This window comes from Geotrypetes seraphini, chromosome 3, assembly GCF_902459505.1.
Source record: "Geotrypetes seraphini chromosome 3, aGeoSer1.1, whole genome shotgun sequence".
NCBI classification, from domain to species: Eukaryota; Metazoa; Chordata; class Amphibia; order Gymnophiona; family Dermophiidae; genus Geotrypetes; species Geotrypetes seraphini.
This window is the reverse complement of record NC_047086.1, coordinates 210,582,365-210,596,611: the sequence shown is the minus strand read 5'-3', so window position 1 is coordinate 210,596,611 and position 14,247 is coordinate 210,582,365. Positions and strand designations below refer to the sequence as shown.

At 38.9% G+C, this 14,247-nt stretch overlaps 1 protein-coding gene across 4 annotated transcripts in view; it reads left to right on the top strand.

Moving 5' to 3' along the window:
• The window catches only part of PIP4K2C (phosphatidylinositol-5-phosphate 4-kinase type 2 gamma), an 84,643-nt gene that overhangs the window by 34,327 nt on the left and 36,069 nt on the right, over positions 1-14,247 (top strand). For 3 of the 4 annotated variants that reach the window (XM_033939001.1, XM_033938999.1, XM_033938998.1), the window contains exon 4: positions 6,087-6,233. The exons of the other annotated variant lie outside the window; for it this stretch is intronic. In XM_033939001.1, the coding sequence (XP_033794892.1) occupies positions 6,087-6,233 (147 nt within the window). The remainder of the gene's footprint in view (positions 1-6,086; positions 6,234-14,247) is intronic. 4 annotated transcript variants of the gene reach the window in all.

Here is a 14,247-nt window from a genome sequence, read left to right as displayed (position 1 = left end):
ATGGACCACTGGTCTGACTCAGAAGTGGCAATTCTTATGTTCTTATGCTAGAGTTTATGTAAATGGGATTTTTTCAGATTTTTTTCAAATAAATCAAGGAACGAGACAGGGATGCCCTTTATCACCATTATTGTTCTTTTTAACATTGGATCCATTAATTAGGGATATAATTTCAAATACTGATATTAGGGGGGTTACTATAGGAGAATTTACTTTCAAAATAGTTGCATTTGCTGCTGATATTTTAGTTAGTCTAACAAATCCACATTTATCTTTGCAAACATTATTAGAAAGTTTTAGAGAATTTGGAGATTTTTCTGGATTTAAATTAAATATGGATAAGTCTGAGGCTTTAGCGACTAATGAAAATTTAATAAGAGAATGGGTTGCAAGTTTTCCATTAGAATGGACGGAGAGTCATTTTAAATATTTAGGTATTTATTTGCCAGGGGATCCTAGAAGGTTGTATAAAGTAAACATCCCTATTTTGTTTAACTATACAAAAAATAAATTAGAAAATTGGCAAAATTTACCTTTATCTTTAGGGGGTAGGGTTGCTTTATTTAAAATGGTTATTTTTCCAAAATGGTTATATGTTTTTCAGATGATCCCGTTGGAGTTGAATAATAGTGATTGGTGTAAGTTACGAACATTAATTGCAAAATTTTGTTGGGCAGGTAAAAAACCAAAATTATCTTTTGAATTTTTATTGGGTTCAGGGACAAGAGGGGGATTAGGTCTTCCAGACCTACTTATTTATAATCGGGCATGTCTGTTAAGACACATCAGAGATTGGATTCTTGAGGATGATTTGTTTACCCCTTTGTCATATGAGAAAGCATTTTTCCATCCATATCGTTTATTATTTTTAATTCAAATACCAAATTCAAGATTACCAGATTATCTTAAAGGTAATTCTATTCTAATTCCTTTGAGATTAGTTTGGAGTAAAATTCTGAAACTATGGGAATATCAATCTAATATAACAGATCTTTTACCAATTCAGGGAAATGCAGATTTTTCCCCAGGTACTTTTAGATTATGGGTAAATAAAGGGGTTAGATTTATAGCTCAGATTTTGAATGATTCTGGAAAAATAAGTTTTCCAGATATTTCTTTAACAGTGGGTAGCGGTCGAGGATCATTATTTGGATATATGCAATTAGCACATTATGTAATGTAATGTAATTTATTTCTTATATACCGCTACATCCGTTAGGTTCTAAGCGGTTTTTAGAAAATATACATTAAAATTATAAGTATGAGAGGTACTTAGAAGTTCCCTAACTGTCCCGAAGGCTCACAATCTAACTAAAGTACCAAGAGATCTGTAAGGGAGTGCAAAGTAAGAAAAGAGAAAAGATGAGAAAATTAACAATCTAACTGAACTGTGTACGTTGAAAGATAGAAGAGAAGAGATATAGAGGAGGAACTGTTGAAAAAAGAATTCTGGAGAATTTAAAAGATAGAAATAAAACAAAATGTTAAAGCAATGAATAAGATTAAATAATTCATAAAACTGGAAAAAATTAAAAGTAAAAAACATTGGCTTCAGTCCACAATTTCAGTTTCCAGATAAGGATTTCTAGTCAAGAGATTTGGATGATAGTTCCAGGCTGTCCATTTCTCCTCCTCCACGATGGTCTCCTCAATTTCCTCTGTGAAAAAGTTATTCGGAGCCGACTCTGGCATGCGCTGGTGCCGCTGGAGCTGTAACCGACCACTGAACCTCCGACATGCTGCTGCTACCTTCCCAATGACATCGAGCAATCTCTGAGAACAGCCAGGCCGATGGATGCTGGGATTTCGAGGGAGAAGCTTTCAGACTACAAGCCGGGCAAGCCCCGAATATGCCGCTGCTCCCGGAGCAGACACGTAGGAGACAGGCAGAAGTGGCGAAGAGGATCATAGGACCATAGGTCTCCGAAGCTGGACATCTGGCAAACATTCAGCACGATTCATCAGGCATACCCCGACATTTGGCCTCGCAGGAAGTTCCTCCTGCCTCTCCAATCGCAGGCCAACGACTGCAAAGCTACATCCGCACTGCCTTCGCCCAAGGAATTCCACTCTGTCATTGCCTCCGACCGCCCGTCCGTCTCAAATCTGCCATCTCCCCTTCAGCTTTCAAACTGGGGCAAGCCACAGCACACAGCCATCGGTACACAGTACCGAAGGATCCAGATCTAATCCTCCCCAACTCAAACCAGAACGAGGTCCCAGTTCGGTCTCTCCCAGCCGCCACCACACAGTCCAATTATCCTCAAGTGCAAGGTCCCTCAACCGTCGAACCAGAACCAACGGTCAAATCATAAAAACAGCAAGCAATATGAAAAATAAACATATAACAAAGGAAAATAAACTCAGATAAATAAACCAAGATCTTAGATAAAGTAAAAATTGGAAACCAACAATAAAAAATTATAAAAAATAAAAGAAAAATGAAAAAAATAAAAATTGTCTGAAGGAGACAGAACAATAGATGACTTAACGATCCGCCATCTTGGAAAACAAATTATATTAGTAAAATACGAAGAGGGGGAATTTCATTGGGTGTTCATGAAAGGTTTTTCAATTTTTTAAATCAAAGTAATGATATTCCAATTTCTGTATCTTTATTAAATAAATGGTGGTGGTGTTTAATTCCAAATTGTTAAAGGTTATTTATGGAGAGAATGTACGTATAGAGTGTTGCATAGGGCTTATTTCTCACAAGTACAAGCATTTCATGCAGGTCTAGTAAATTCTCCTATTTGTATCAAATGTGAGAAAGACCCAAATACTTTATCTCATGCATTGTGGCAATGTCCTCCTATTAAATCATTTTGGTCTGCCATCTTATTATTTTTAGGTGCTTTATGGAATATTCAATTAGTGGAATCTGTAAGGGGGGTAATATTTGGTAAAGCTGCTGCTTGTGGGCCTTCAGATTAGAAAGAAATATTTTATTTCAGAAGGCATGCATGATTGGTCATAAGTGTATTCTACAATATTGGTTACAGAAAGATCCTCCTAGTTTTTGGCATTGGAGGAACCAATTCCATCGCTTAATTTTATTTGAGAACTGGGAGGTTCGTAAATTTCCTAGAAGAACTAGGTATTTCTTGAAAATTTGGAATCCATATATTCAAAATCTTTCCCATAGAGCTCGTAGTATGATTCTTAATGTTTTATATTGAGGAATAAGAAACTTTCATTACTTCTTAACACTTTGTAATATGTGTCATCTTTCATTATGGGGGTAGGGAGGGAATTAGTTTGATGATAATAATAGTTGGAATTTCTTGAATTGTATATTTATATAATTAATTTATTACATTGTTATATTTTAAAAATTGGGGGGATGTGAAGGGGAGGAAAGGGGGGTGGGAAAGGTATAGGGGGTATATATGGTATTATGAATAGGTAATATAGAAAATATATGTTGGAGAAATGATAAAATTATTTATGTAATATTTGAGCTTTGGAATTTAATTGTAATGAGCATATCTATAATAATAATCCTCTAAGCGCGCATGCGCACTTAAGAGGATGTGGGGACCTGATGTGTGGTATGGCCATCCGTGGCCGCAGCTTGAGGCGCATGCGCCAGTTTGGCGCATCGGGCGACACGGAGCGGCGCTGGCGGCGGATGGCGGGAGGAGGGCTCATGGTCCTGCCGCCGCTCCTGTTCACAGCAGCCTGCACGTCACCAACTCCCCCTCCCACACCAACTGCTGCCGCTCCTATTCAAAGCGGCCTGCTGAGGTTCGCGGCCGGCTGTAGCGAACCTCGCAGGCCGCTCTCCACATGCGATCGCATCAGAGGGAACATGCTACTGAGGTGGACAGCGGCCTGCGAGGTTCGCTATAGCCGGCTGCGAGCTTCAGCAGGCCGCTTTAAACAGGAGTGGCAGCAGAAACCATGGATGGAAGGAGGGGAAGAGGAAAAAGAAAGGCCATGGAGCAGGCAGGAAAGGAGGCTGTTTTGGTGGGAGGGTTGTGCTGAGTGCAGACAGCAATCATGGGGGGGGAAACAGAAAGGGGCCATGGAGCAGGTAGGCATTGCAGAATAGGGGGAGAGGGAAAGGGGGCTGCTTTGGGGGGAGTGGTGTGCTGGAGGCAGACAGCAATTAGGTGGGGGAGGAACAGAAGGGGGCCACAGAGCAGGTAGGCATTTCAGAACAGGGGAAGAGGGAAAGGGGGTTGCTTTAGGGGGAGGGGTGTGCTGGGGACAGACAGCAATCAAGTGGGGGAGGAACAGAAGGGGGCCACGGAGCAGGTAGGCATTGCAGAACAAGGGGAGAGGGAAAGGGGGCTGCTTTGGCAAGCAGGGGGGCCAGGGAGACAGACAGACAGACAGAAAGACGGACAGACAGGGGACCAGGAAGAGACACAGACACAAAGAATGACAGACAGACAGTGCCCAAGGAGAGAGAGACAAATAAAAAAAAACCCAGACATACAGACATCTACTCTGGGCGGCGGGAGGAAGGCAGTGTGGAGCGCTGCTGTAAGTGGCTGCCGGGAGGAGGGCTTCGAGCCGCAGAAGACTGTCATCAAAGCCCCTGCGGAGAGTCGGGCCAACCTTTCCTTCCTCACTGACGCCGAAGAAGCTGCAGCTGGAGCAGTCGGGGCCTCCCCCGCCGCGCCCAATATACACAGGCCCCGCTCCCTCTCGCGCTCTGAGCACTCACGATTGGCTGAAGGGTGTCATGCCGGTGCTGCAGGTACAGGGGGCTGCTTTTGTTGGAAAGGTGTGCTGGGGGGCAGACAGCTTTGCTCGGGGTGGGGGGAAGACATAAGGGGGCCATGGAAAGACAGTCAGGTAGAGGGAAAGGGGCTACTTTGGGGGGAGAGGTGTGCTGGGGGGCAGACAGCTTTGCTCTGCGGGGGAAGACAGAAGGGGGCCATGGAGACACAGTCAGGGAGAGGGAAAGGGGGCTGCTGTAGGGGAGGGGTGTGCTGGGAGCAGACAGCTTTGCTCTGGGGAGGGGGGCGGGAGAATGACACAAAGACACAGACACAAAGAATGACACACAGAGGGCCAGAGAGACAGACAGAAAAGAAGACAGACAGCGTCCAAGGAGAGACAGCCAGTGTCCAAGGAGAGAGAAACAAATAAACATAGACAGACAGACAGCGGCCAAGGGGAGAGAGAGAAAGAAAGAAAGAAAGACAGACACACACATCTATTCTAGCACCCGTTAATGTAACGGGCTTAAAGACTAGTATTGTATAATTGTATATTTGATTTCTTCAATAAAATGTTTCAACATAAGCTCTTTGGAATAGGACTCATGTAAGAATACACAAATGGTACCATAGATAACATGCTTCAAGATAAATATGAGAAAAGTTACATAATACCTTTACTTTAGAGTTTTCTTAGGTTTTTTTTTCCTTTCTAAGTGCAGAATTGCAGTTTTTGTTGTTTGGGGTTTTGTTGTTTTGGGTTGGGTTTTTTTTTTTGTTGTTGGTTTTTTTTTTTTTTTTTTTTTGTAGGGGGGGGGGTGGAGAAAGTATCTGTAGAAACATGATGGCAGATAAAGGTCAAATGCCCCATCCACAGCACCCACTATCTCCTCTTCCTAAGAGATCCCAATTGCCTGTCTCATACTTTGTTTCTGAATTCAAAAGTCTTTGTCTCCACCACCTCTGCTGGGAGACTACCACCCTTTCTAAAAAAAGGTAGATTACTCCTGATCCTATCTCCTCTTAACTTCATCCTATGCCCTCTCATTCTAGATCTTTCTTTCAAATGAAAGAGATTTGCCTCGTGGGCATTTATGCCATATAGGTATTTAAACGTGTCTATCATATCTCCCCTCTCCCGCCTTTCCTCCAAAGAGATCTTTGTCTGTCCCCAGTTGCCTTATAGCAAAGACCACAACCATATCTCCGCCCTCCCCCCAATCTGCTCCCCTCCAAAATCTCTTTGTCAGCAAAATCAGAAATTTTACTACTTGCTGTAACACAGATAACTGAAGCTACTTCTGTTTAAAGAAGACAGGCCCCAGAACAGTGTTTGTCCCTTTTCTCTAGCATGCCCTAGCAGTTCATTCACTGTACCAGTTTTACCGAGTTCCTGACTATTGTGCTTTACAGGCCTCCCTGACACGAAGCCCTCCTTACAGTGAGAACGAGGCCCATTACAGCCGTTTTCTGCTGTCTTATGATAGGACGTTAGCTATTAAAGAGATTTCGAGTGAGGATGTCGCTGATGTACACAGTCTGCTGTCTCACTACCATCAGGTGAGACCTTTGTTCTGCAGATACAAAAAGCCTTGGTAGGTAAAGACCAGGGCTAAGGGATGTAAGGTATGATGGGATTACTTTGTCATTGGTTTTACATGACCATGGTTAGAAGAACTCCTTTTGAAATGAAGAAAGGAAATGGTAAGACAAGCCGGCTATTACTTTTGTAAAACATCTGAAAATTGCAACTTTTCTATGTAGATCTGCAGGACACCACTTTAAATTTATTTTTTAAATATAAAGTTGTCGCCAAACACTAGAGGGGTATCTTTGCAGAGTGGATAAACCTAGCTAAATACTATTGACATGTAGATATGTACCACTTTTCTTTTGTGTCAATTAGAAATTTAACAGTAGTAGCCCAGCTCAAAGGTCACTATTAAGGGTAAATTAGTTGTTATATGCTAACTTTCTTTCCTCGAGTCCCTCTAGACCAGTGGTCTCAAACTCAAACCCTTTGTAGGGCCACATTTTGGATTTGTAGGTACTTAGAGGGCCGTAGAAAAAATAGTTAATGAAAATTTTGCATGAGGTAAAACTCTTTATAGTTTATAAATCTTCCCCCTCCCACCAAAGGCCTGCATGTTCCTCCCCCCTCTTTGCAGCATCCTCCAGCTTCCCCCCTTGCTTCCTGGTCTTAGTTTCAGCTAATTACTGCAGCCTGCAGAGATGATCACCAGTGCTGTAGCATTCCTTGCAGGCTGCCTTCGGCCTCCGCAGCATGTTCCCTCTGCCACGGTTCCGCCCCTCCTTTGACATCAGGGGCAGGATCGTGGCAGAGGGAACATGTTGCTGAGGACGATGGCAGCCTGCAAGGATCACTACAGCACCAGCAATCCTCTCTGCAGGCTGCGGTAATTATCTGAAGATAAGAGTGGGAAACCAGGATGGAAGCTGGAGGACGCTGCAAAGAGCGGGCAGCACTAGTACAGACCATGGGCTGTAAAATAGTACATGGCGGGCCTCATATGACCCCTGGGCCCTGAGTTTGAGACCGCTGCTCTAGACTAGTCCAAACACTTGGATTTGTTCTATTCTGCCAGCAGATGTCTGTAGTGTAATAGGTACACCTGATATTGGAATAATAACATAGGTATTGTTTCCTATCCTATATTAAGTATAAGTTCAATTAATGTCTAAGGATCTTGAAAGTCCAAATTGCAAGCACTTAAAATTGGAGGCACAGGTGACTACTGTGATTTTAAAAATATATTTTATGCCAATAGTTCTTAAACCTGTCCTGAAGATATCCCTAATGAATGTGCATGAGGCAGATTTGCATTCCTCTCACTTCTGTTATATGCAAATCTGCCTCGGGCATATTCATTACCACCCTTACTAGGAGTACAAACAATAAACAATGCTTGTATATACTTTATAATAAATCCAATAAACACAATGGGATGATTGAAGATGATTTGGACTTCCTACCTAAGGTTGGACATACCCTCCTGATGAAGCAAAAAACAGCAAAACTCGGGGTGGGAGTCCTTTACTTGTTTATAGTATGAATGATTTTGGATGGTAATGCATAGGAGACCAGGGGTAAGGGAACCTTTTTGGCTGAGAGAGCCATAAACGCCACATATTTTGAAATGTAATTCCGTGAGAGCCATACAATATGTTTAAAGTTTAAACATATTATATGGCTCTCATGGCATTACATTTTAAACCTAAATACAATTAAATGTGTGCATTTTAGGTAAGACCAACACTTTTAAAGTACAATAAGTCTCTGAATTCTTTTTAATAACGTTATGCTGTTCCTAAACAATGATGAATAAAGTACAGTACTTCTTACCATTAATGCGACTTCTGGTGCTGCATGGTTTTGCTGATGGCTTTGTAGTCTGGTTAATACGTGGTGAGGTTAAGTTTTATGCAGGCGTTGAGACTTCCATCCGTTAAACGTGATCGTAGGTTGGTCTTAATGTTCCTTAGATGTGAGAGACTGCTCACACACATACGTAGAGCCAAACATTGTCAGTACAGCAATACTCATGCTGCAGTGTGTGGTATGTGACGGGAATCATGTTACAAATTTTGACAATCAGCTGGTCCGCCGATTGAAGTTTTTTCATTTCTCCCCACTTGTGTTTGCTCGCCAACTCTGCTTGCTGTCGTGCAAGTCTTTCCAAATCTTACAGACTGTCAAGGCAGGTTAGCCCCAAGTTGGGGGCTTGATGTTCGGTCACTGGTGGAAAGTGGCATGATTTGTGGCTGCCTGTGGATGCGGCTTCAAGCCTTTTCGGCCATGGATGCTGCGGGGGCCGCAACTGTAGCTAGGCCGAAGCGGAGGCCTCAATTTGTGGCAATACATTTTGCTGGCGGGCCACTGACTGTAGCTAGGCAGAGTGGGGACCTTAATTTGTGGCTGTATGTTGGCTGCGGGGGCTACCAACTTTAGCTAGACCAAAGCCTCAATTTGTGCCTGCGGCCCATTCTTCCGCGGATGCTGCAAAGTAGGGCGATGGATCACCTGCAAATGGTGCGATGCCGAAGCTGGATACTGCGATAAAATAGAAATACATAGACAAAGGTTAAAATGAACCAGTAAGAAGCTGGACTCTGCATACAGTGCACCACGAAACAGTGACACATGTCTCCTAAAGCAATAAATAGAAAATTTTTTCTACCTTTGTCTTCTGTGGTTTCTGCTTTCCTCATTTTCTTGTAACTCTCTTCCCCTATATGGCATCTTCTCTCCTTCTATGCCCCTTCCAGAAACTGTATGCCTCCCCCTTCCATCTCTCCTTTCACCCCCATTGGTATGGCATCTCTCTCCTCTCCTTCCTTCCCTCTCCCACACCTTTCCTCTGCAATCCCTTTCCCTTTTTCCCTCATTTTCCTTTTCAATTTATTTTCTGCATCTGTCTAGATTACGTTCTTACTACCCTCTCATCAATGTCCTTTTTTACTGTCTACCTAAAGCTTGCCACCTCTTTCCCTCACTCCTCCAGTGTTTCCCTAACTCAATCCTTTTCTCCCCATCATGTGTCCCCCATCATGTACCCTCCTTTTATTTATCCCCTCCTTCCATCATGTATCCTCTTTCTCCAACCCTTCCATCTAGTACCTTCTCCTCTCTCTGTCCACTTCCATCCAGCGTCTGCTCCCCTCTTTCTTTCCTCCCATTTCCTTCCTGCATTTGCTCCCTTATCTCTCCCATCTGCACTTCCATCCAGCATAGGCTCCCCACTACCATCCAATGTCTGCCCTTTCTCTCGCCATCCACCCCTCTTCAATCAGCATCTACCCCCTTTCTTTCCCTCCACCACTCTTCCATTTCAGCAGTCCTGCTCCTTTCTCTCCCTTCAAAGTCCCGCAATGACTACGTCTGCAGGGTCCACCCCCCTCCGACGTAACTTACTTCTTCTGGAGCAGAGCTGCCAGACGAGTCATCGCGGGACCTTCCTGCACCTCAGCGCGGCTGCCGACTCTGCTGCAGAGAAAGTAACGTGACCATTTATTTTTTTCATCAAAAGGGGACGTCTATTAATTGACTTTGTATCCTTTCTTTTTTTTTTTTTTTTTTAAATTTATTTATTTATGAAATTTACACATTATTATCAAGCATATCATCTTGTACAGAAAGTGAGATCAAGAGAACATAATAGTATTATTTACTCTCCCATTATTTTTTATTTTCAAATTTTACATAAAGTGTACAACATATTAAAATACAATTGATAAATACATAGTATCACTTTTATATCTAATACATTATATATCTAAATTTGATTTTCCCCCTCTCCCTCCCCCCACCCTTTTATTACTTTAATATAATATTTTTAATTTTCAAATTTTACATAAAATGTACAAAATATTAAATTACAATTGATAAATACACAATATCATTTTTATATCTAATACATCATATTCTAAATATATTTATATCCCCTCTCCCTCCCCCCACCCTTTTATTATTTTTCATTCATACATATTTTATAACATATTATAACATATTATGTAAATATTATTTTCATTACCCCCCCTCTATGTGCGTCATAAAAAAGATATTTAAAAGAAGAAAAGAAGAAGAGAAATCTTAATATTTATTCATTGCAGTATTTTGTCAATGGCCCCCATATTTTTATGAATTTAGTATATGTCCCTCTTTGTATTGCTATTGTTCTTTCCATTTTAAATATGTGACATATTGTATTCCACCAAAATGTATAGTTTAGGTTATTATAATTCTTCCAATTATTGGTTATATGTTGAATGGCAACCCCTGTCATTATTAATAAAAGCTTGTTATTTTCTGGTGAAATTTGACTTTTTCCTCATCATCATTCCAAATAATACCGTATCATATGATATTGCTATATGATTTTCCATTAATTTGTTAATTTGTGGCCAAATTGAATTCCAAAAAGTTTTAATGTAGGGACAATGATAAAGTAAGTGATCTAATGTCCCTGGTTCCAGATTACAGTGCCAGCATTTATTAGACTTAGAACTGTCTAATTTTTGCAAACGTGTAGGGGTCCAAAAAGCTCTATGTAATAAAAAGAACCAAGTTTGTCTCATAGATGCAGACACTGTACATCTCATTCTCCAAGACCAAATTAGTGGCCATTGAGATGCATTAATTTGATGCTTAATCTCAATGCTCCAAATATCTCTTAGACCATTTTTTGGTTTTTTATTCAAATATCCAGATATTAATTTATACCACAATGAGGCTTGATGTCCTAGGAAGTCTGCTTGAAAACATAAGAACTTTAAACTATATTGATTATTTAATGTTTTCCATTCAGGGAACCCAACCTGAATGGCCTGCTTCAATTGCAACCATTTAAAACTTTGTGTTTTATTAATACCAAATATATGTTGCAATTGTGAAAAATCCAGCAGTTTACCTTCTGAAATAACATCGTCTAGAGATCTAATGCCTGCAATAATCCAGTTCTTCCAAAGGATTTGAGCTCCGCCAATTTTGATCTTGGAGTTTATCCATATAGATTGATTAGTTGATTTGTTTATTGGAATAGGTGTTAATTTATCAATAAACCTCAACGTTTTCCAAGTATCCATTAATATTTTATTTTCTCTGTATCTTCTAGGTATGTTAATACTTGGCAGATGAACTAAATTTAGGGGAAACATAAGACGCCATTCTAAATATAACCAATCCGGTGCATTATCCATAAGTTCTGGGAGGATCCAATACATACCCTGACGTAGAATATAGGCTTGATGGTACCTATAGAAATTTGGAAAATTTACCCCTCCCTCCTTAATTGATTTTTGCAAAGTTACTAAAGCTATTCTAGGTGTTTTACCAAGCCAAATAAATTTTGTTAAAATGCTATTAAGCTTTTTATAAAAGGACCCCTGAAAATAAATAGGTATCATACTCATTTGGTAGCAAACTACAGGTAACATCATCATTTTAATAGTTTGAACTCTTCCCCACCAAGAAATATGTAATGGGTTCCATTGTTCACATAACTCCGTAACTTTTTTTAATACATATTTTTCATTCTCTTTTACAGTATCTTCAATTGTATTTTTAACTTGAATGCCAAGATATTTAAATCCTTCTTCTTTCCATATGAATGGAAAAGTATCAAATAATCCTTTTACACAATGAACATTCAAGGGTATAATTTCAGATTTATTCCAATTAATTTTATAACCTGAAAATTTGCCAAACTTATCAATTAATTCCAATAAAGAAGATAAGGTAGACTCTGGATTTCTCAAATAAAGTAAAATATCGTCAGCATAAGCCGAAATTTTATATTCCATATCTGAATATGGAATACCTTGTATCTCCCTCGTTTGCTGTATTGCTAACAATAAGGGTTCTAATACAACATCAAATAACAAAGGAGATAAAGGACAACCTTGTCTAACTCCCCTCTGCAATTGAAAACCATCAGATATCTTATTATTAATATTTAGTCTTGCAATCGGGAAGCTATACAATGTTTTTACCATTTGTATAAATCCAGAACCTATACCAAACCATTCTAAAGCCTGATACATAAAATTCCATTCTACCCTATCAAATGCTTTTTCAGCATCTAATGAAACTGTAAAAGCCGGTTCATCCATTTTTTTTGATAAGTTTAACATGTGAAACAATAGTCTAGAGTTATTAGAGGAATGTCTTTTAGCAACGAAACCCGTTTGATGCATATCTATAATATGTGGGAGAGCTTTGGCTAATCTCAAAGCCAAAATTTTCGCCAAAAGTTTATTATCAACATTTATCAAAGATATAGGCCTGTAGTTTGAAACCAAAGTAGGATCTTTATTTGGCTTAGGCAAAACAATTATTATTGATTCAGCCATAGTACCTTTAATATTACCTTTTATAAGTTGTGTCTGATATAAATTTAGTAAATGTGGGGAAAGGATATTTTGAAATGTTTTATAAAATTCTACTGTATAACCATCACCACCTGGAGCGGATCCAACTCTAAGAGATCTCAATGCTGTTTCTAATTCTTTTAATGATATAGGTTCATCTAAACTCCGTTTTATATGATCAGGAACCTTAGGTCCATTAATTAAATCTAAAAAATTTTTTCCATCTTTTTGTCTCTCCAAATAAGGCTCGGAAGAATACAGGTCCTTATAAAATTTTAAAAATTGTTTTAATATTATATTTGTTTGATTTGTTATTATACCATTATCATCTTTTATTCCATTAATATTAGTTCTTCTTTTTTTTGCTTTAAGATAATTTGCCAATAATCTCCCCGCCTTATTAGAATTTCCATAATACATTGTTTGCTTGGAAAACAAATCTCTTCTTATCATTTTTGAAGTTAATTCATTATATTTACCTTTTGCTTTCAAAAGAGCTTGCAAAACTTCATATTCCCATTTACTTACCAATTTAGCTTCTAATATTTTGATTTCTTTTTCTAATTCTATATATTGTATTTTAATCTGTTTCCTAATAAAAGCTGAATATGATATAATATTACCCCTCATAGTTGCTTTAAATGCATCCCATACATTCTCTATAGATGTATCCTCCACTAAATTTATTTGAAAAAAATCGTTAATTTGTTTTAAAATTTTCCAAAAATTTGTCATCCACAAGCAATGCATTATCAAATCTCCAAAGAGGTCTACCATTCTCTAATTGATCTAATTGTAATTCTATCCATACTCCCGCATGATCCGAAATAATAATAGGATCTATGGAAGCTTTAATCACCTGTTGCACTTTATTTGTTGAAACAAAAATATAATCTATTCTTGAAAATGATTTATGAACCTGTGAACAAAATGAAAATTCCTGATCATTAAAATGAAGAATACGCCATATATCTTTCAAATCACATGATTGAACCAAATTATCTAAACCTAAAGATTTTATACTTTTACCTGGTTTTTTATCCAATAATGGATCCATTACAGCATTAAAATCTCCAGCCACCACCAAATTAGAAGCAGCCAGTGGTAATAACATATTCTGTAACTTTTTAAAAAATTCTGATTGATTCGAATTAGGGGCATATATATTAAACAACGTCAGGGCATCATTTCCCATACCTATATCAATATGTATCCATCTTCCATGTGGATCTGAATTTTTTACCTTAATCTTGGCCATACATTTTTTATTTATAAGAATTGCTACCCCTGCTTTTTTACCCTCTGCTGGAGCAAAAAAACATTCCTTTACCCACCCACCCGATAGTTTCTGTGATTCCTTTATACTAAGATGGGTCTCCTGCAGACAGTAAATATCCGCATTTTGCTTTTTTAAAAATGTTAATACTTTTTTCCTTTTGATTACGTGATTCAGGCCATTGACATTAATAGAATATATCTTAAAAGACATTATACATTTTAATATTTCTCATTATAATCTTTTTCCCCTCTTCTTTCATATTTAGAATCCAAAAAATGTTTTTCATGACACACATATTTACCCCTAAAGTATCTAATCCCTTGTTTATTTTTCCCTTAATCATTCTAGTAAATACTCTCATTTTCCCTCCCTTTCCCACCCAATACAATGGCTGCTTAAGGATACACA